This window comes from Pelophylax lessonae, assembly GCF_965119305.1.
Source record: "Pelophylax lessonae genome assembly, chromosome: 9".
In the NCBI taxonomy this organism is placed as follows: Eukaryota; Metazoa; Chordata; class Amphibia; order Anura; family Ranidae; genus Pelophylax; species Pelophylax lessonae.
Window position 1 is genome coordinate 213871836 of NC_138776.1, and position 21131 is coordinate 213892966.

Consider the following 21131-nt stretch of genomic DNA (forward strand, 5'->3'; position numbering starts at 1 on the left):
ACAACAGCTGACCGGTGTTCTCTCTCAGTGGGGAACGATCGTGGGTGTCGGGCGGCAATTGGTGCCACCGGTCCCATGGATCGGCATCCCTGCTACCTAGTGGGGGCGGGAGCACGCCGGCAGGGGTGCGTGCTTGCCCCCAGGAGTGCTCCTGCGGACCCGAGTCAGCCTGCCGCAGTATATATACGGTGGGCAGTCGGCAAGTAGTTAAAATACTAGTATAATAACTCAAGGGTTATGTAAACGTTTAACCACATCCAAATCCCATGACTCACACTTTTAGCATTCCTCAATTTATTGTAAACTACTTGCATACATAGCACTGCAATAAGACATTTTATTGATTTACAATGGAAACAAACATATCCTACTAAGTAAGCAGAATTATGTGCGAGCACAGCTGTCAATAGAAAGGAATCTCTCACAGCTAAAATGTAAGTGATTAGGTTTTATTTCATTTGGCAGTTCATGAATGGGTACACAGGTTTACCTTACACTAAAAATACAATTTCAAATAATAAATGATCTGTACAAAAATCTGCACTTTTCACATACTATAGCTCCAATATATGTATGACATAATAAAATATATACTTACTGTAATAATGGTTATATAATATTCCTTAACAAGGTTAACTCCACTTTTGTGGTGTAAAAAAATAGCAAATAATAATAACAACTAGGGATGCACCGAAATGAAAATTTTGGGCCGAAACCGAAAATGCAGGATGCCCTTGGCCGAAAACCGAAACCGAAACCGAAAATGACTTTTTCCCCCAAAAAAATTTGAAATGGATAGAACAGGGACATAAACCAAAAACAGGTAGTGACGTACACCTGTCGCTGCCACCCTGTCACAGTATATGTACTGTGATGGGTTGGCAAGAGGTTAATTTAATTACCAATGGTATTTGTATTATGAGGCATGAGGGGTTAATGTATTGTCACTGCTGGTCACTCATCTATTAGTGACTGACCAGTGGCAGGTAATTAACCCCTTTGTGCTGCATTAGTGCAACCAGTGTTAATTAACACTGACACTGGTTGCACTAATGCAGCACAAAAGGGGTTAATTAACTGCCACTGGTCAGTCACTAATAGATGAGTGACCAGCAGTGACAATACATTAACCCCTCATGCCTCATAATAATAATAGCATTGGTAAGCTGCCTCAGCTCCCCTCCCCCCTCCCCCACTGCCTCAGCGTCCTCCTCCTCGGGTGTCCTCTCCTGCATTCAAAAGTCCCGCCTCTGGCCGGCGGCACCGCCTCTCAATGATGTCCCTACTACTCTGTGCATTATGAATGGACATACTAGGCGGGGGGCGGGGCGAGCGGCCGCTATAGAGAGAACTATTGTGATCCTTCACTGTCAGCTCCTCACGTCTATGTATGAATGAGAACTGAACTGAGCTGACACCGGGCGGGGGGGCGGGCGGAGCGGCCGCTATTAGCTGTGACTATGTGAGAGTTTCACTTCCCTGACAGGCACGTATCTCCGCTGACAAGGAAGAGAAGCTCTCACATAGTCACAGCTAATAGCGGCCGCTCCGCCCGCCCCCCCGCCCGGTGTCAGCTCAGTTCAGTTCTCATTCATACATAGACGTGAGGAGCTGACAGTGAAGGATCACAATAGTTCTCTCTATAGCGGCCGCTCTCCCCGCCCCCCGCCTAGTATGTCCATTCATAATGCACAGAGTAGTAGGGACATTATTAAGAGGCGGACGGCCAGCCAGAGGCGGGACTTTTGAAACCTGCCCTGCGCTGCGCTGCGCCCTCCTCCTTCCCCACGGCGGCCATTTTTATTTTCGGCACTGTTAACCCATTATCGGCCGAAATGAGAGAGGCTCATTTTCGGCCGATAATTTCGGTGGCCGAAATTTCGGTGCATCCCTAATAACAACAATAATATAGCATATACAATTGCGATGCAAGTCATATTGTATTAAATGTCATTAAAAATTACCTTTCCTTTTTAATTTGCAGCGCTGTAATTTTCTTTAACCGCTTGCCGACCGCCCACAGTATATTTACTGCGGCAGTCAGCCCCTCACGGGCAAAGCGAGGCTCTAGGGGGCGAGCGCGCGCCGCGGGAGGCGCGCTCCCGCTCATTCACGGACCCCCCCGCGCGTGTGTCACTCACGATCGTCCGCTGTGAAGGGAGAAAGGCAGGCGGCTAATGTAAACAAAGCCGCCTGTCATTCTCCCCTGTGTAAGAACAGAGATCACACGATCCTGCAATGCAGGATTGTATATCTCTGTTGTTACACAACCAATCACATCCCTGCACAGTTAGAAGCATGCCCCTAGGGACACACTTAACCCCTCCTTCTCCAATAAAGTTAACCCCTTCCCTGCCAGTGTCATTTTTACAGTAACAGTGCATATGTATAGCACTGATTACTGTAGTAATGTCACTGGTAACCCAAAAAAGTGTCAAAAAAGTCAGTCAAGGGTCCGATCTGTCCGCCGCAATGTCGCAGTCCCGCAAAAAAACAAATCGCAGATCGCCGCCATTACATGTTAAAAAAAAAAAACACAACACAACAAAAATGACAAAAATGACAAAAATCTTTCCCTTAGTTAGTAAAAGCAATAACTTTTGCGCAAACCAATCAAAATACGCTTTTTGCGATTTTTTTTACCAAACATATGTAGCAGAAAACAAATTGGCATAAAATGTTAAAGAATTTTGATTTTTACATTTTTTTGGGGGAATTTCATATAAAAAAATGTGAAAAATATTATTATTTTTGCAAAATTGTCGCATTTTTTTTGTTTATAGCGCATGATCAAAAAAAAAAATCGCACAGGTGATCAAATACCACCAAAAGAAAGCTCTGTTTGTGGGAAAAAAAGGACGTCAAATTAGTTTAGGTACAGCGTCGCACGACCGCGCAATTGTCCGTTAAATTCACGCAGTGCCGAATCGCAAAATAGGGCCAGGTCAGGAAGGGGGTAAAATCTTCCGGGGTTTAAGTGGTTAGACCACCTGGAGGTGTTCTGCACACAGAATGTGTGCAGAACACCCCCTCCCAGATATGTAATTTCCTGCTTGTGTGATTGGCCCACTGATTTTCCCAGAAGTTTGCACTAAGAGACAAGTTCGGTTTCAGACATCCCCTGCAACAAATATTCAATTTTTCGTGAGATAATCCCAGTAGGAAATCACGTCTAAAAGGGATGCAGACTAGGCAATTTTCCTCAGAGCTTTGCAGGTGCAGCAGCTGGTTGATAATTAGGAAACCACTCCTATTAGATTCCCTTTCCCACATGGATATAAACCAGTGATTGACCAATATCGTTTTTTCATTGCCGATACCGATATTTTGGTCATCGCGTATCGGTATCAGCCGATATTTTCGTACATTTGAAAACAATTTTTTTTTTTTACTTTACATCATGACATCACTTCCGGGTTTTTGCATGGAGACCCGATCAGAGCCAAATGCGGCTTTGATCGGGTCTTCGGCGGCCATGCAGGCTGGGTGCCTGGGTCTCCCGGTGTGACTGGAGACCCGGGCGAGCCGCGGAAGGCGGCAGGAGGACGTCCCCTCCCGCTCCTTATAATGACAGCCAAGCGGCTTCTCAGCCGCCTCGGTTGTCATTACAAGACAGCCGACCGTCGGCTATGGAGGCCGGTACCAGGGTGATGCCTCTAGCTGCAGGCATCACTCTGGTACAAGCACTTTCCTGAAATATCGGCAATATCAATAACCTCTGGGGCCGATTCCGATATATTGGGGAAAGTGCATATCGGCCCTGGATATATCGGCTTTCAATCCCTAATAGCAATTATTAGAAGGATAGTTTAACTCAGCTTTGAGGATGATCTAATTTTTCTCACAGAAATGACTAAATATAATGGACCCACAGCTAGTAAAGTTTACACTATCTTTGGACGTCCAGTATAATGCGCTTTTTTTTTTTTTTAAATATATTACTTTTTTTAACCACTTGCCGACCGCCGCACGACTATCTACGTCGGCGGGGGAGAGGGAGAATGTCAGGCAGCTTGTGTAAACAAGCCACCTGTCATTCTCCTCGCTGTAAAGACACTGATCACATGGATCTACTATGTAGATCCGTTGATCAGTGTCCTTACAGCTCAAGCCACAGCCAATCACAGTAGAAAGCACGCCCCTAGGGACACACACAGCCCCTCCCTCCCAAATAAAGTTAACCCCTTCACTACCAGTGTATTTTTACAGTAACAGTGCATATATATAGCACTGATTACTGTAGAAATGTCACTGGTAACCCCAAAAGTGTCAAAAATGTCAGTCAAGGCCGATCTGTCCGCCGCAATGTCGCAGTACCGCAAAAAAAATCGCAGATCGCCGCCATTACGCGTTAAAAAAAAAAACAACAAAAATTACAAAAATCTTTCCCTTTGTTAGTAAACGCAATAACTTTTGCGCAAACCAATCAAAATACGCTTTTTGCGATTTTTTTTACCAAACATAGGTAGCATAAAACAAATTGGCCGAAAATGTTAAAAAATTTTGATTTTTACATTTTTTTGGGGGGGAATTTCATATAAAAAAATGTGAAAAATATTGCTATTTTTGCAAAATTGACGCTCTTTTTTTGTTTATAGCGCGTGATCAAAAAATCACACAGGTGATCAAATACCACCAAAAGAAAGCTCTGTTTGTGGGAAAAAAAGGACGCCAAATTCGTTTCAGGTACAGCGTCGCACGACCGCGCAATTGTCCGTTAAAGTCACGCAGTGCCGAATCGCAAAATACCCCCTGGTCGGAATGGGGGTAAAATCTTCCGGGGCTTAAGTGGTTAATATCTTGTAAACATTTTGGGCTTGTTCATTGGAGGAGAGCTTTGACAAAACATTTGTTTTTTTATTTTATATTAGATGTACAGCATGTGTGTTTTATTTTTTCAATAATTATACACTTTTTAAAATTACAATAAAAAGGAAAGTCCAACCGTAATCTGTGACACAGAACACGTTGAAAGGAAAATTTTTATTGGCATCTCAGAAATACATTTATTTTTAGTCTTAATTTACCTTGTGAACGCTCTTCGGATTCTCCAGCCATGCATAGTACATTTCTTCGACATAACTTGAGTTGGTTCCACTTAAAAAAGGCTCTTGGACTCCAGAAGAAGAATATACACAACATCTTGGAAGTAATGTCCTTGATTTAACAGTTGATCTCACCAGCAAACCAAAGCCACATGGTTGCAGCTTAACAGCAAGTGACCTGAGGAGGCTCATCTTCTCTAATCTACCTGCAATAAAGATGAATTACAACATAAACACAACAATATAATGAAATTCCACAGAATTTGTGACTGTGTTCCTCAGCAGATGTGACAACATTAGACACTATAGCGGTGTCACATCAGTAACAATATTAAAGAGTTAGGCATTTTAATTGTAGGTGGAGTGAGAATTCTCCTGTAAAAATAATCTAGCAGTGAGATCTCTCTAAAAGGAGAAACTGTATCTTTCCTTTGGGTGTTCCTACCCACCACTGCATTTTCCAGTATCATGTGTTGCATTCTCAACTATAAAAAACTTTCATGAAAGTCCAACAAAGAGAGTGGGACCGCTAATAATAGCCACATTTTGAGATACAGCAAACTTTAAAATCTACTAAATGAGCTCAAAGTGATATTAAAGTCTTGTCTTTTTTTTTTTTTTTTTTTTTAAATAACAAACTTGTCATACTCACCTGCTCTGTGCGGTGGTTTTGCACAAAGTGGCCTAGATCCTCTTCTTCTCAGGTCCCTCGCCGTTGCTCCTGGCACCTCCCTCCTGCCGAGTGCCCACACAGCAAGCAGCTTGCTATGGGGGCACCCGAGCCGAGCCGCTGCTCCATGTGTCCATTCAGACACAAAGCTGCGGCTCGACCCCACCCCCTCTCTCTAATTGGCTCAATGACTTTGACTGACAGGAGTTGGAGCCAATGGCGCCTGCTGCTGTCTCAGCCAATCAGGAGGGAGAGTCGCTGACAGCCGAGAGACTCGTACATATCACTGAATCAAGATGGGGCTCAGGTATTCAGGGCTACTGCACACAGAAGGTTTTTTTATCTTAATGCTCTGTGCAGTAGTTTTGCACAGAGCAGCCCCAATCTTCCCCTTCTCGGGTCCCCCGCTGGTGCTCCTGGCCCCTCTCTTCTGCCGAGTGCCTCTGCTACACAGCCCTGTGTGTCCATTCCCACACTAAGCGCAGCTTGGCCCCACCCCCCCCCGCTATCTCTTAATTGGCTTACTGGCTATGATGGACAGTAGCCATTGGCTCCCTGCTGCTTTCTCAGTCAATGAGGAGGAGACCCCGGAGAGGCGCTGCTCTCATGCCCTTCACTGGATCGAGATGGGGCTCAGGTAAGAATTGGGGGGGAGGGGCTACTGCAAATAGAAGGTTTTTTTACCTTCATGGATTCCTCAAACCTTGAGCCTTTTCAACCACTTTAATTTTCGGTGGACTGACCCTTCAATACAGGTAAAAAAAAAGAATTTCATTTACATACTTTTCAGAGTTTGTGAACTTAAAAATTACTTCTCCTTCCACCGTAAACAGCAGCGCCACACACACACCTATGGCTGCATGTTGTGCTTTGCCCGGGTTACACTTGGTTCTTCTTTAAATGTAAAGCCTTCTGGGACAAATTGTAAATTAATGCAATATGCACTTTAAAAAGGTTTGCAATTCAAAATGTATTATAGTGTTTGCAGCTGCTTAACAGTTGCAATATATTTGCATTGTGTAAATGTTTTATTCCTCGTATTATGACAAATAAGGCCTTTACCTAACTTCCAAAATCCTAGTCATCTCATGCTCACCTTTAGTTGTACCACCACAGTCATTACAAGTACTATTACATGTACTACAAATTCAAGTCACTTATCACCTACACTTTGTCAAGCAATGCTGTACTTACAGCAGAAGCCAAAACAGCACTAATTCAGCGTCAGTGAATACATGAGCAGTGTCTGTCCCACTGCACTGCTTTCTGCATGAGTGCAGAAAAAGTCTGATTCTTTAAAAAAAAATGCAGGGCAAAGCAACAGATTCACTCTAATAGCAGCCCTGATCAACTGCAAATCCAATACTTACCTATCTCTTCTACTTCTCCAACACTCCGCTTGGCCTCTAGGAATGAAGAGAGGAAACCTTGTGTTAGTTGCAAAACTTCCACAGGGCTAGGGACTCTTTCCATACAACAAAATTCTTGGGATCTAAGTGGCCAATAACCAAGTACCCATGCTGCCACTTTGGTGAAGGTGAGTAAGTCAGATGCTCTCTCATATCCACAAGTTTCTTATATTTTACCTCCTCTCAGTGACCAAGTGAAGCAGTGAGAGAGTGAATGAGCGATGAATACGTGCTGCTGGTTGGTTAGCAATTAAAATGAATCTGCTGCCTTGCCCTGCATTTGCATAGCGCAAATTTGCTTTAGGCATCTACAAGTAGAAATTGCATCAAAATAAATAAATACATTCTAACATTACTAACTACTTTCGGGGCCAACAGGAGACTGTAAAGTGGCTTAGACACTCCTAGTGCTAAATGTAACCACTTGGTGACCAGCAGTAATGATTTTACTGCTGGCCGGCTGCTCTATTATTCCCTGACAATGGTCTGGTCATGAAGGGGGTAAAACCTTCCAGAGGTCATGTGGTTAAGGAAAGCACAGACAATATTATAGTCTAAACTGTTGCAAGGGTCAAAAGGCTGGAAAAGAAAGTGGGCCTAGAGCAAGGGTCAGAAGCATTGCAGGCCAAGGGATACAGAGACAGAGTGAACACAGACCAGAGGTTGTTTCACTCTGGGGCAGGACCTGAGAATATCGGCCTTAGTAAGAACTCCTGTTAGTGGAGCTGTTATTGTGCAGCTGGCATCCTACACTTCAGCCCTTGCCTGGACACAACAGACACCGGCATAAACAATGACCCAACGCAAGACAAACAGGTCCTTGGTTAGAATGTTAACAGAAGCAACTACACAGCCACAGAACAAACAAGGGCACCTCCGCCAGAGACAGTGTGGGAGGCTCTGGGAGCAAAGCCGCTGCCACGCTGGAGTGATCGTACGGCGGAGCAGGCAAGCAGGAGATAGAGCCGAGATCCGGCTGCAGCCTGAAGCTCATTTTGGCGCACCTGTGCCAGTGAAGGCGCTGCCACTGTGTAAAGAGGTGCAGAGCAGATCGACCGGGGGTCTCCATGGAAACAAATTTATAGCCTTTTCTTTTTTTCTTTTTTAGTAAATGATTGGGCCATCTCTTTGCAGGATATGAGGCCATCTCTTTGCGGGATATGAGGCCGTCTCTTTGCTGGACAGGGCCATCTCTTTGCGGGATACGGGGCTGTATCTTTGCAGGAAACGGGGCTGTACCTTTGCAGGATACAGGGCTGTATCTTTGCGGGATATGGCGCTCTATCTTTGCAGGGTACGGGGCTCTATCTTTGCGGGATACGGGGCTGTATCTTTGCAGGAAACGGGGCTGTACCTTTGCAGGATACAGGGCTGTATGTTTGCGGGATATGGCGCACTATCTTTGCAGGGTACGAGGCTCTATCTTTGCGGGATACGGGGCTGTATCTTTGCAGGAAACGGGGCTGTACCTTTGCAGGATACAGGACTGTATCTTTGCGGGATATGGCGCTCTATCTTTGCAGGGTACGGGGCTGTTTAAATTGTCTGGAAGTGCCTCTGAGCTTACTTTGGTAGTTTCTGGATATTTCTAATGTTTTGTGCACTTTACTTTATTGCTTTTCATTAACAAATTCTATAAAAATGTGAGGCAGTGTAGTCCCCTAAATTATACTTATATATGTTCCCTAAAGGGGGTGGTGCCAGGATATGTGTAGGGAAGGAGACAAGGGGCAGTCCTAGGGGCAGTTCTAGGGGTGGGTAGGGGCGGACATAGGCATGGCCTAGGGAAGGAAGGTGAGTTTCTGCACCTTTTCCTTTGGAAAAAAAGCCCTGTAACAAATATATAGGGCACATGGAATGTAGGCACTGCATACACAAAAAATGGTCTGGATCAGACATGCATGTTATAGCAAGAGACAAACGGGCATATCTACTACATCCTATTAATTGCCTCCCACCCAGGCTTATTCTGACATTTCTCAAATACTTGTAAAAATCATAGTTTTTTTGCAAGAAAATGACTTTGAAACCCAAAACCTATAAATTTTTTTTTTTAAGCAGAGGCTTTAGAAAATAAAATGGTGGGTGTTACAATTTTTTATGTCACGCAGCAGTTTTTCAAACACAATTCACTAAAAACATTTGCGGCTATACCTCACGTGTGGTTTGATCATTGCTTACATATGCATGCGGGACTTATGTATGCATTCGCATTTGCGTGTGAGCATGAGGGCAAAAAAAAAATGTATTATTATTTAATTTATAACTTGTTTTTTTTACACTGGCCTCCAATGCAGCCGATCAGACTCAGGTCACTCTAATCTGCTTTTTTACTGAATGGTAACAGCCAGGTAAACAAAGAACCGAAACCAGAAGTGACTAAATCCTTGTCGTTTCCGGTTTCTGATGTCACAAAGAGGGATGAACAACGTCAGCCAATGCCACCGAGCAGACAGGGGGGCTCGGGAAAGGCGGCGGCGGGGCGATGTGCCCCCTTCTCCTGCCTGTAGAAGAGATCGTATGGTTCTATAGCCACTCAAATCACTTCTAATTTACAGGGAAACGGCTGCAGAAAGTTTGATACTAGGATGCCTGGTATAACCTCTAAGAGTCCAGGACATCATATAAAAACACCATACACCTAAATATAGGATGGGCAGAGTGGAGACAATGGATTCATATACTAAAGCCAAAAGCTGGTAAGGTTGAATAAAGTCACTAATTCAACCTGAGTGTGTGTGTGTGTGACTATTGTTTTTTATATCCCTGTATACTGTGTTCGCTAAGAAACAAAAAGTAAAACTAAAGGTTTTGAGAATTTATCTACACTCTCCGCTGAAACCACCAACTGTGGAAGGGATTTCCACATCCTTACCACTCTAATAGTAAAGAACACCTTATACAGTGTACAGGACGCCAAGGTTGGGTCCTGGACAATCACTATATATCTCCTGTGTTTGGGTTGTGGTCTCTTTAAGGGAAGTTGGGAAATGTTCAGGGGGTCACCCAAGACGGGTGAGAAATTCCTGGAAATAGCTAAAATCAGGAGGACTGAATCGCAGTGCTCTCTGTGTTGAATAGAGCGATATTTGGGACCCGGAATTTGGGGGGCTCTGTAGTGATATATTCGGGTGGGAAAGAGCCCCCACCCCTGACCATAAGGGATTCCAGCACATACAGGGTTAAGACCCATGAGAAGCAGTCCTTAAGAGACAGGAAGCAGCAATAGGTGAGTGTGGGGGAGGAGTAGTTTGGTGGTTGCACCTGTCTGAAGGAGCTGCAAGTTTGCTGGAAGCTGCTGAGAGGTCTATTAAGGACTGTTACAAACCTTGGGGTGAAGACCCATCCACAAAACCGTATGTGCCTTTTTTCTTGCTTTATTCCTTTGTGCTGAAGAAAAGCGGACTTTATTTTGTGTTTGATTTATGCACTGCTGGAAGCCTGTTTAAGTTTGCTGAAATAAAGCCTTTTTGTTTATGTTTTAAACGGTTGTGCACTCAATCCGGTGGAGCTAGAACCCCCAAACTTTACAACAGTTTAAGAATAAACTACTTCTTGTCCAATTTCATTGTGTGGCTGTGTCATTTTTAGACACCCAAGATTAAATTGTTTTCTTCCGGGGCAGGGCCGCGGTAGCATGAGCTTGTGAGGACGTGTTACAGAGGAGCTCCATGAGACCCACTTCATTTCCTGTACCCACAGCAGCCTTTATGGTGGAGAACCCAGCAACCTGACATGCCCCCTAGGCAGAAGATATCAGCCCCCCACAGCGGACCCCTCAGCATCGCTCCAGCTTTCTAGATGTTTACTTTTCAGAGAGCTGCCAAAGCCCAGTTGGATCATCCAAGATGGCTCTGGGTGAGCAATCCCAGATCCAAACTACCACTACAATTGCTTCCTCCCCCACCTCACCTTCTTACTCAGACAGCCAGGACAGACATTCTGATGTGGGAAAGGTCCTCGGGGACAGAGATTTACGCTCCCATATTTTTTCATTCACCACCAAGGCTGACCTCAAGGTCAAGATCTAAAATCTTTGATAAGAGGGTAGAGAAGGCCCTGAGATAAGACATAAAAGCCCTCCAGGCTAATACTGCTCACATACGGGGGTAGAATTGAGGCTCTGAAATCACACTGGGATGACATTACCTCACCCTGCAGGCACTTACTGAGAGATGCAAGACACAGGATCAAAGGATAAACTCTTTATTGGATCAAATGGATGACTTACTGAAAATAGAAGCCACAGAGTTCATATTCGTATCAGAGGCCTGCCAGAGGCCACTACGCCTCGGGATATAGTCCCTACACTGCAAGTGTCTTTAAAGTGGAACTTCACTCTCTCAATAAACATGGATTATTTTGAACCCTCATACGCTGCTAGCATTAGTAAATAGATAGGAAGGTATATCATATTTACTTGTTTTAAACTTTTTTTTTACATTTCTTCAGCTACTTTCTGGTTTCTTGCCTAAGCAAATTATGTCATACATCCCAGGAGTCTTCAGGTGGGTCAACACCTGGGTTACTTTTTAGGTAGCCTAGGGGTTTTCTCAGCTAAGCACACTCTCCTGCCTGCATGCCTGAGCTAAGGGCAGATGCTAGGGGGTTGTTTTTCAAAGGGATTTTTCAACAAAATAAAGCATGGAGACATGGCTAGATGGAGGAGTTTGCCCTGAATAGTGAACATGAATTATATAGTGCTTTTAGTTTGTATTGCTCAGATGCAGTGTAGATCAGCTTTAAGCCGATTCCCGGCTGAGGGGCCTGACCACACTGAAATTGATCATGCTCATAGAGCGCTTCACCCACCCTTAAAGGACTCGGATAATCCAGGAGGAATTATATGTAAACTCCACAAATACTCCGTAAAGGAACACATTATGTTTCATGTCAAGGGTATCCGTCATGTGGACTTTGATGGAGCCAAATTGTCCTTTTTTTCCAGGTCTCTCAGGCGCACCTTGATGCAACACCGCGCTCTCAAGCCGATATGCTGACAGCGTCGCTTTATAGCCCCTCAGAAGCTCGGGTTAAGGTGAATGGAGTCCATTCAGGTCAATTCCCTATTTGTAATGGGACGAGGCAGGGGTGCCCCTTATCCCCCCTTATTTTTGTACTCAGTCTCGAACCACTGCTAAATAAAATACTCCTGAATCCCAATATTAAAGGACTCCACGTGGGGATGGCAGAACATGAATTGTCTGCCTATGTGGATGATGTGCTGTTCTATGTTTCTGACCCGTTGATTTCTCTCCCCAACATCATGGCTGAGCTGCAGGGTTTCCAATCGCTCTCGAATTGTACAATTAGCTACAGTAAATCTCTCTGCCCCTAGTCAAACCCCCCGGGCTTGCTTTCGCAGCTGCAGACTTCCTTCTGCTTCACCTGATGTCACACCTCGCTAAAAGTACCTGGATATTTATCTCTCCTCCCAGTGCTCGCAGTTGTACGCCTGTAATTATGCCCTGCTGCTTTTTACCATAGGAGTGGATTTGCAAAACTGCGACCGCGCCACTTTTTCCTGGATAGTCAGTGTCTTAAAGATGAATGTATTATGCTGGGTTCTTTTCTACTTGCAAATGGTGCCCATCTCTTTACCTAGGTCCTTCTTCTCGACCCTCAACAGTCTTTTTTTTTTAACATCAGGCATGGGCGAAGCCCACGTTTTTCCCTTTCGGTCTTTGCAATGTTCTAAATGGATGGGTGGTTTGGGCATGCCTGTCATTTGTAAATATTATGAGGTGATTGCCCTGGAAGAGATAGTGGACTGGTACCATAATGTGACAACTAAATTGTGGGTTCCACTTGAAGCATTTTTGGCCAGATGTAACCTGTGCCATGCTCCTTGGCTCCCTGGGAATATTGAGGGCTATTTGACCTTACCTCCCCCACTACCACTCCTGCCTTGAAATCATGGGATGCACTGAATAATTTGGGACAGTTAGCCCCTCTGGTCTCTCCTCTTGCTCCCTTGAGGGGCTTCCCTTGATTAACTTCAGGGGAACACCTCTCCTTTTTTTGCTCCTGGGCGGCTGATGGGGAAGGGAGATGTGGCAGGTTTGCACAGGAACAGGGAATGATACCCTTGGATTGCCTTAGAGAACAATATGGTCACTTTCCGCTAGATGACGGTGTGGCATTCTAGGCAAATTCAACATTTTACTCAGAGTCTGCCTCAAGTCATTCACTCCCCTTTTGGGAAGCTCTGTATGTCAACCTCCATGATTCCTCACTCAATCTTGGTCTTGTACGGGAGGTTACAATCGGCAGAGACTTGTGGAAAGCCTGTCTACATAAGGGAGTGGGAGAAAGATTGTTTACTGAGGCCCAATTTGACCATCTCTACTGTCTCACCCACGCAAGCTCTGTGGATACAAAGATGCAAGAAAATAGTTTTAAATTACTTACCCATTGGTATAGGGACCCGCTGGTAAACTAGCTGGAATTTACCCAGCTCTGTTGGACGCTTGCTGGAGGGAGTGTTGGCATCAGGGGAACATATGCCTACACATTTGGTGGGCGTGCCCCAAGCTTCCACCCTATTGGCAAGACGTTAGAACCCAAATTAATGCGATTTTGGACATTGAGTTGCCTGACTTCCCACTGGAGCTCATAAATGAGGTCCTCCATCCCCCTTTTTAGCTTTCATGACCTTTTCTGGATTCTTTCCAGATAAAACACATGATTTCCAAGGACTGGTGACCAGAATTGAATGGCATACTCAAGATGTAGAATTAATAGTTTTATCTCCTGAGTAAAAAACCTTTTGCATTGCATGCTATTGCTGAGTCTGTCATCTACAAGGACCCCCATCCTCCAATACCTCAGGTAAGCGCCCTAGAATGCAACGTGCCTGCATATTTTTATCTCCTAACTGCACTGCTTTACATTTTTTTTACATTAAACCTTATCTGTCATTTAGCTGTCCACCCTTCTGTTTACTCTATAAGGGGAATTTTCAGATTGCTAGGGCATTTCCCCTTAGCTTAGCAAATGTGAGGAAGCTGTACAGACTTCCATCATATTGTTAGTTTTTTATTTTTTTTCCCTTGCACATGATTGGTATTTCATGCAAAGTGAAATTTCACCAAGTTCACTAAACTAGGGAAAAATTATCTTGCAAAATAAACAGCTGATTTGCCTTCAGTAAATCAACCCAATGGGTGATTAACAGAAGACATAAAACAGATAGCAGTGGGATAAACATTTATATAAATGAATACTATTGAGAGCATGCCTGTGAGTATTAAATGGTTTGACTCAACTCTAATTACCACGTTTTGCTGGACAGTTCAGTCTGTTAACAACTTCAAGGCCGACCGCCGCAGTTTTACGTCACTACTTTGACGTTAAATACCGGGGTTATGGCAGCAGATAACAGATCGCCACGGGGTCACTTTTATGGGCGGCGCTTCCTTCCAACGGCCTTAAAGCGGAGTTCCGGGCACAAAAAATGTTTTACCTAAAAATACCCCCCAATCCTAAGCTATCCCCAATTACACTAATACTATTCCCACATTACAGTAGAGTACAGTAAATGAATATAGATAAAATCTTACCTTTAAAATTGATTGAAGAGCACGGCCATCTCCGGTGTGGGCATCTGAAGCCGCTGTGTCCTTCTTCCTGGTTTCAGCTACCCAGAATGCCGATCGCAATCTCGCGCATGCGCTGTAGATTGCGATTGGCAATCAGAGTAGCGGCCGGCCATTTCCATTGCATCCTGGGATTGATGACGCTCATCTCCCAGGACGCAATGAAAAGGAGGAAGTGACGTCGGTGGCAGTAGCCGCATAAGGAGGAAGAGGAAGGAAGGTAAGCTCATTTTCATTGCTGTTTTTGTTTTTTTTGCTTTTTAGTGTAAAGTGAGATCTGAGGTCTTTTTGACCCCCAGTTCTCACATTGAAAAGGACCTGTCCTGCTTATTTCTATTACAAGGGATGTTTACATTCCTTGTAATAGGAATAAAAGTGATCAAAAATATTTTTTTTAAAGGGACAGTGTAAAAATAAAAGGTAAAATAAATAAGAAACAAAATAATTAATTTAAAGCGCCCCATCCTTCCGAGTTCACACGCAGAAGCGAAGGCATACGCAAGTTGTGCCCACATATGTAAACAGTGTTCAAATCACACATGTGAGGTATCGCTGCGATCATTAGAGTAAGATCAATAATTTTAGCCCCAGACCTCCCCTGTAACTCCAAACTGGTAATCTGTAGCAAATTTTAAAGCGTCACTTATTGAGATTTTTAAGTACCAATGTTTGTCGCCATTCCATGAGCGTGCGCAATTTAGAAGCATGACATGTTGGGTATCTGTTTACTCTGTATAACATTATCTTTCACATTATAGAAAAAAAAATGGGCTAACTTTACTGTTTTCTTCACATTATAGAAAAAAATTGGGCTAACTTTACTGTTTTCTTATTTTTTTAATTAAAAAAAAAAAGTGTATTTTTTTAAAGAAAATTGCGTTTGTAAGACCGCTGCGCAAACATGGTGTGACAAAGTATTGCAATGATGAATGATTTCCATTTTATTTTCTAGGGTGTCTGCTAAAAAACAAATATATAATGTTTGGGGTTTCTAAGTAATTTTCTACCAAAAAAAACAAGATTTAACTTGTAAGCAACAAGTGTCAGAAATATTTCTACAAAGAATCAATGGTGTCTTTTTTCTCAGTATATGTTTCTTCTAACCAGGGTTAAGACAATCATACCACAAACTTTTAACATCTAAAAATAATTAGATTCATTAAGCAGTATCCATTACTGCAGTCCACAAAATGATACTATGTTAAAGGAACACCACTCAGTACAACATAATATGTTGTCTATCTAGTTGCAAACTACAGCACTATATTGACAACACTTTTGTAAATATTTCAAACTGGTTTATTTGGGGCTCACAAACAGCCAGAAAATATCCCCATAACATCTGGGACATGAACAAGTCCATTTTGTTCTATGATAATCGGCCTTATTCATTAAAAAGTTTACATTCTTGGTATGCATACCAATTGGTTGTACTTTTTCTTCTTTTTTCTCTCTCATGTCTGTGTGTTTCCCCTTCCCCTCTTTTCTTTTTCCCCTCTCTTTTCTTTCTACTTCACCAAGTTCTTTTTTACGTACACAGTATTGTGAGCTCAGGAGTGCACGAAGGGGTGACCCTATACTTTAACTGGCTTGCCATTTGGGGGATGGTTGCACCTCTGGCCCTGCCCGCGTCTCCGTTTTATCCCATATGATATGGGGGGCACGGGTGGGAGAAGGGGGTGTGCCTGCCCAGCTCAATGCACATGATACAAATTTACCGAGCCTGTATTGACGTATATCCATTGGCTATAATACTGTCATGTTTGCTTGGTGTTGTTATAAACACTGTTACCGTTCTGCCTATTTTTGATATTTTTTCTGTACTTGGTTCTTGTGAAAATCTAATAAAAATTCAATGAAATTAAAAAGTTTACATTCTTGAACTTTAGTACAGAATTAATTCTGCTCAAGTCAAACTAAAACAAAACTGATTCTGAATGGTTGCTACGTGTTACTATACATAGCCAGATGATCCAGGAATCCATGTTTATGAGCACCAAATACGCTGGATAAAAATAAGTCTGCCCACCAACATATGGATTTTTTATAAGGAAAACAATGTAATGCAGGGGTGTCCAGCCTGCAGCCCAAGACGGCAATAAACGCATCCCAACACAAAAACGTAAATTTACATATAACATTTGGGTTTTTTTTCAATTTTTTGTTGAAATGCGTTAACACGTAGCAAACACGTGGGGTCAAAGAAAAATTTGACAATGTCTCTTTACTGCACTTTTATTTGTTTTATGTTCCCAAAGAGAAATATCCCACTCCTCACAATCACGCCCTATTCATGTCATCAGTTGTCAGCTGAACCTATATTTGTGAGCATTTCCAAGCATGAACCACACAAATGGCAAAATTAGAACTAAAATATCTGATGAGCACCTTGAGAATTCATTGAGAATTGCTACTACATCCATTGAACCAGATATTGATGCATAGGTTTATCAAAAACAGTGTCAAATATTGAACTCCTTTTTTGTTGCCCTTGCTTACTTTTATTATAGTAAATATTACAAAAAAAACAGAATTTTTGTAAAATCTTACCTGTAAAATTCCTTTCTCTGAGTCCTCCGACAGTCGCCGCCCCTCCATATTCATCACAATGGGTTATGACCTTTGCTCCGTAGGAGTAGCTAGGCAACAGAATATGTTAGTACAAAGACTTTTAACATATCCCACCCCCAGGGGGTGGTCCCCTCAGCTCATAACCTTCCACTTCCTGTATCCAACTCAGTTTCAGTGGAATAGCAGTAGAGTATATAACCAACAACCCCAAAAGAGGGGCGGGGGCGGCGACTGTCGGAGGACTCAGAGAAAGGAATTTTACAGGTAAGATTTTACAAAAATTCCGTTTTCTCTTACGTCCTCCGACAGTCGCCGCCCCTCCATATTCATCACAATGGGGATGTCCCAAAGCAGTGCAAACATGAGGGGTGGGAAAAAAGCAGCCGTGTCTAAGGCAACGCCGTCTCCCATCAGAGAAAGGAACCTTACCAAAGGAAGGAAACCAGTCGGGCATGAGAAAAAAACACTTGCTCAACAGGAGCAAGAACCCAGGGAAAAACAAAGAATCCCAAACAGCCAAGGAGCCCGCAACAAGGGCTCTAGGGAACTGCCGCACTAAGAACCTTGCGGCCAAAGGAAGTATCCGCCGATGCCTGAACATCTACTTTGTAGAATTTCGTGAAAGTGTGCACGGTCGACCAAGTCGCCGCCTTACACACCTGGGCCACAGAGGCCCCATGACGACAGGCCCAAGACGTACTCAGAGATCTGGTAGAGTGCGCCTTCACAGGCACAGGGGGAACTTTCCCCTTCAAAGCATAGGCCTGTTCAATGGTCTGTCTGATCCATTTGGCGATGGTAGAAGCCGACGCCGCCATGCCCTTCCGAGGACCCTCCGGAAGAACAAACAAGGAATCTGATTTGCGAAAGGATTCAGTCGATTTCAGGTAAACCCTGATCGCCCGGACAACATCCAAGGCATGCAGCTGCACCTCTTTCGGATGTTTAGGCTTCGCGCAAAACGATGGCAAGAAAATGTCCTCATTGAGGTGAAAGTCCGAAACCCTCTTCGGAAGAAAAGAAGGATTAGGTCGCAAGACCACCTTGTCCAAGTGCACGATCAGATACGGAGACTTGCAGGACAAGGCTGCCAGCTCCGACACTCTACGAGCCGAGGTAATAGCCACCAAAAAGGCGACCTTCTTGGACAACAAAGACAGCGAGATTTCCCTGATCCTTTCAAATGGATCACGCTGCAACACGGACAGAACTAGATTCAAGTCCCAAGGGGGTAGAGGGTCCCTCCTAGGAGGGATCAGATGTCGTACCCCCTGCACAAAAGTGCTAACCAAAGAGTTAGATGCCACAGGACGTTGGAAGAGAACGGCCAACGCAGACACCTGACCCTTGATCGTAGCCAGCGCCAAATGCTGGTCAACACCCGTTTGGAGGAAGGACAACACCCTAGACACCGAGTAAGTGCGGGGTGAGAACCCCCTGGACTCGCACCAGGCAAAATACGCCTTCCAAGTACGGTAATAGACCTTCCCCGAGAAAGACTTCCTCGCATTGATCAAAGTGTGAATGACCTCAGGGGAAAGACCCCTGCACTTCAGGACCTCGGTTTCAACAGCCAGGCCGTCAAAGCCAGCGACTGTAAAGCAGGATGGAAGATCGGCCCCTGCGACAGGAGATCTTCTCGAAGAGGCAGACGCCACGGGGCGTCGATCGCCAGATTTACGAGGTCTGCGTACCAGGACCGACAAGGCCAGTCCGGTGCCACCAGAATCACCGTGGTTGGTTCCAAGTGCAACCTGCGAAGGAACCTGGACAGCAATTGAATCGGTGGAAACGCATACATCAGTTGGTACTGATGCCACGGGGCAACCAACGCGTCCGACGCAGTTGCCCGAGGATCGCGCGTCCTTGCCACGAACCGTGGTACCTTGTTGTTCAGACGAGACGCGAACAGGTCCACCTCCGGGAGACCCCACTTCGCGCACAACATCTGGAAAACATCCGGATGGAGGGACCATTCCCCCTGGTCCAGGGACTGACGGCTCAGATAATCCGCCTGCCAATTCTCCACCCCTGGAATGTGAACTGCCGATATTGCCGGGACGTGCGTCTCGGCCCAAGACAGAATGTCGGCCACTTCTCGAGCCGCCCTGGCACTCCTGGTGCCCCCTTGGTGATTGATGTAAGCCACCGCCGTGGCATTGTCCGTCTGCACTCGAACCGGACAGCCCTGTAGTCTGTCCGTCCAACGTCGAAGGCAGAGACGTATCGCTCGCAGTTTCAGAATGTTGATCAGAAGGGAGGACTCTTCCTCCGACCAAGTACCCTGGGCAGACAGAACGGCCAGAACACCACCCCAGCCCAACAGGCTGGCGTCCGTGGTGATCACCGTCCACGAGAAGGGACGAAAAGATTTGCCCCCCGACACCGACGGGGACTGAAGCCACCACAGAAGATTCCTTCTGGTCCGATGGCTCAACGAGATCCGAAGATCCAGAGATTGCGGTCGCCCGTCCCACCTGGACAGAATCTCCGCCTGGAGACCCCGCGTGTGAAACTGAGCGAAGGGAATCGCCTCGAAGGCCGAGACCATCAATCCCAGACACCGCATGCACGTCCGAATGGACGAGGACGGATCGTCCCTGAGGGACCTGACTTCCTCCTGAAGAGTCCTGAGTTTGTCGTCCGGAAGGAAGACCTTCGCCTGGACAGAGTCCAGAATCATTCCCAGGTAAGGGAGACGAACCGATGGGTACAGCGTTGACTTTGGAAAATTGATCGTCCACCCAAACTCCTGCAGAGTCTGCAACGTAACGGACAGATCCTTCTCCAGACCCTGGCTGGTCGCAGACCGAACCAGAATGTCGTCCAGATACCCCAGGACCGAGATGCCCTGGGCTCTCAACAAAGCCAGAACCGGGGCCAACACTTTGGTGAACACCCGTGGAGCCGAGGCGAGACCAAAAGGTAACGCCACAAATTGGTAATGATCCTCCGCTATGGCGAATCGAAGGTACCGCTGGTGACCCTCGAAAATCGGGATGTGAAGATACGCATCCTTCAAGTCGATGGAAGCCATGAACTCCCCCGGAATCAGGGCAGCCACCACCGACCGCAGGGATTCCATGCGGAACTTGCGCACCCGCACAAAGCGGTTCAGCGCCTTCAAGTCCAGAATCGGACGCACCTTGCCCTCCTTCCTGGGTACGGTGAACAGATTGGAATAGAACCCCCGAAATCTGTCCCGATGAGGCACCGGGACCACCACTCCCTGAGCCCTCAGGTCCTGCACCGCTAGATGCAGATCCCGCAAACGCTCCGGGGACAGTAGAAGATTTGAGGGAAAAAATCTGCTCTCCGGCCGAGAGAGAAACTCGATCTTGTAACCAGATCGAACGATTTCCTGAACCCACCTGTCCCGAACACGGGACAGCCATGGCCGAAGGAAACCGAGCAAGCGTCCCCCCACCCCTGAGCCGGGTGAGGGCGCCCCTTCAGGCCGCACTGTTGTGGGCCGCAGAACCGGACTGGCCGGACTTTTGCTTACCAGCCCACGGCTTCTTGTGGGAGCCTTGACCCTTGGACGGCTTGCCCCTATAGTGTGACCGAAAGGCACGAAAGGACCCCTGAGGGGGTCGAAAGGAAGCATTCCTCTTACCAGGAGCCGTCTTAGCCTTGTGGGATTGGGGCAGGAGCGTGCTCTTACCACCCGTGACCCCCTTAATTAAGGTATCTAGGGATTCACCAAAAAGGCGAGAACCATCATAAGGCAAGTTAGCCAAGGTCTTACGTGAAGATTGGTCCACCGACCAACACTTCAACCAAACCAGACGGCGGGACAACACCGCCACACTATGTACACGTGCAGCCAACGGAACCA

General features: G+C 45.5%; 1 protein-coding gene across 1 annotated transcript in view; it reads right to left on the reverse strand.

Moving 5' to 3' along the window:
• Positions 1-21131, reverse strand: part of OGDHL (oxoglutarate dehydrogenase L) — a 302089-nt gene that overhangs the window by 248904 nt on the left and 32054 nt on the right. Inside the window, exon 2 of the mRNA XM_082267472.1 lies at positions 5028-5251. Within this exon, the coding sequence (XP_082123598.1) occupies positions 5028-5237 (210 nt within the window). The 5' untranslated portion in view covers positions 5238-5251. The remainder of the gene's footprint in view (positions 1-5027; positions 5252-21131) is intronic.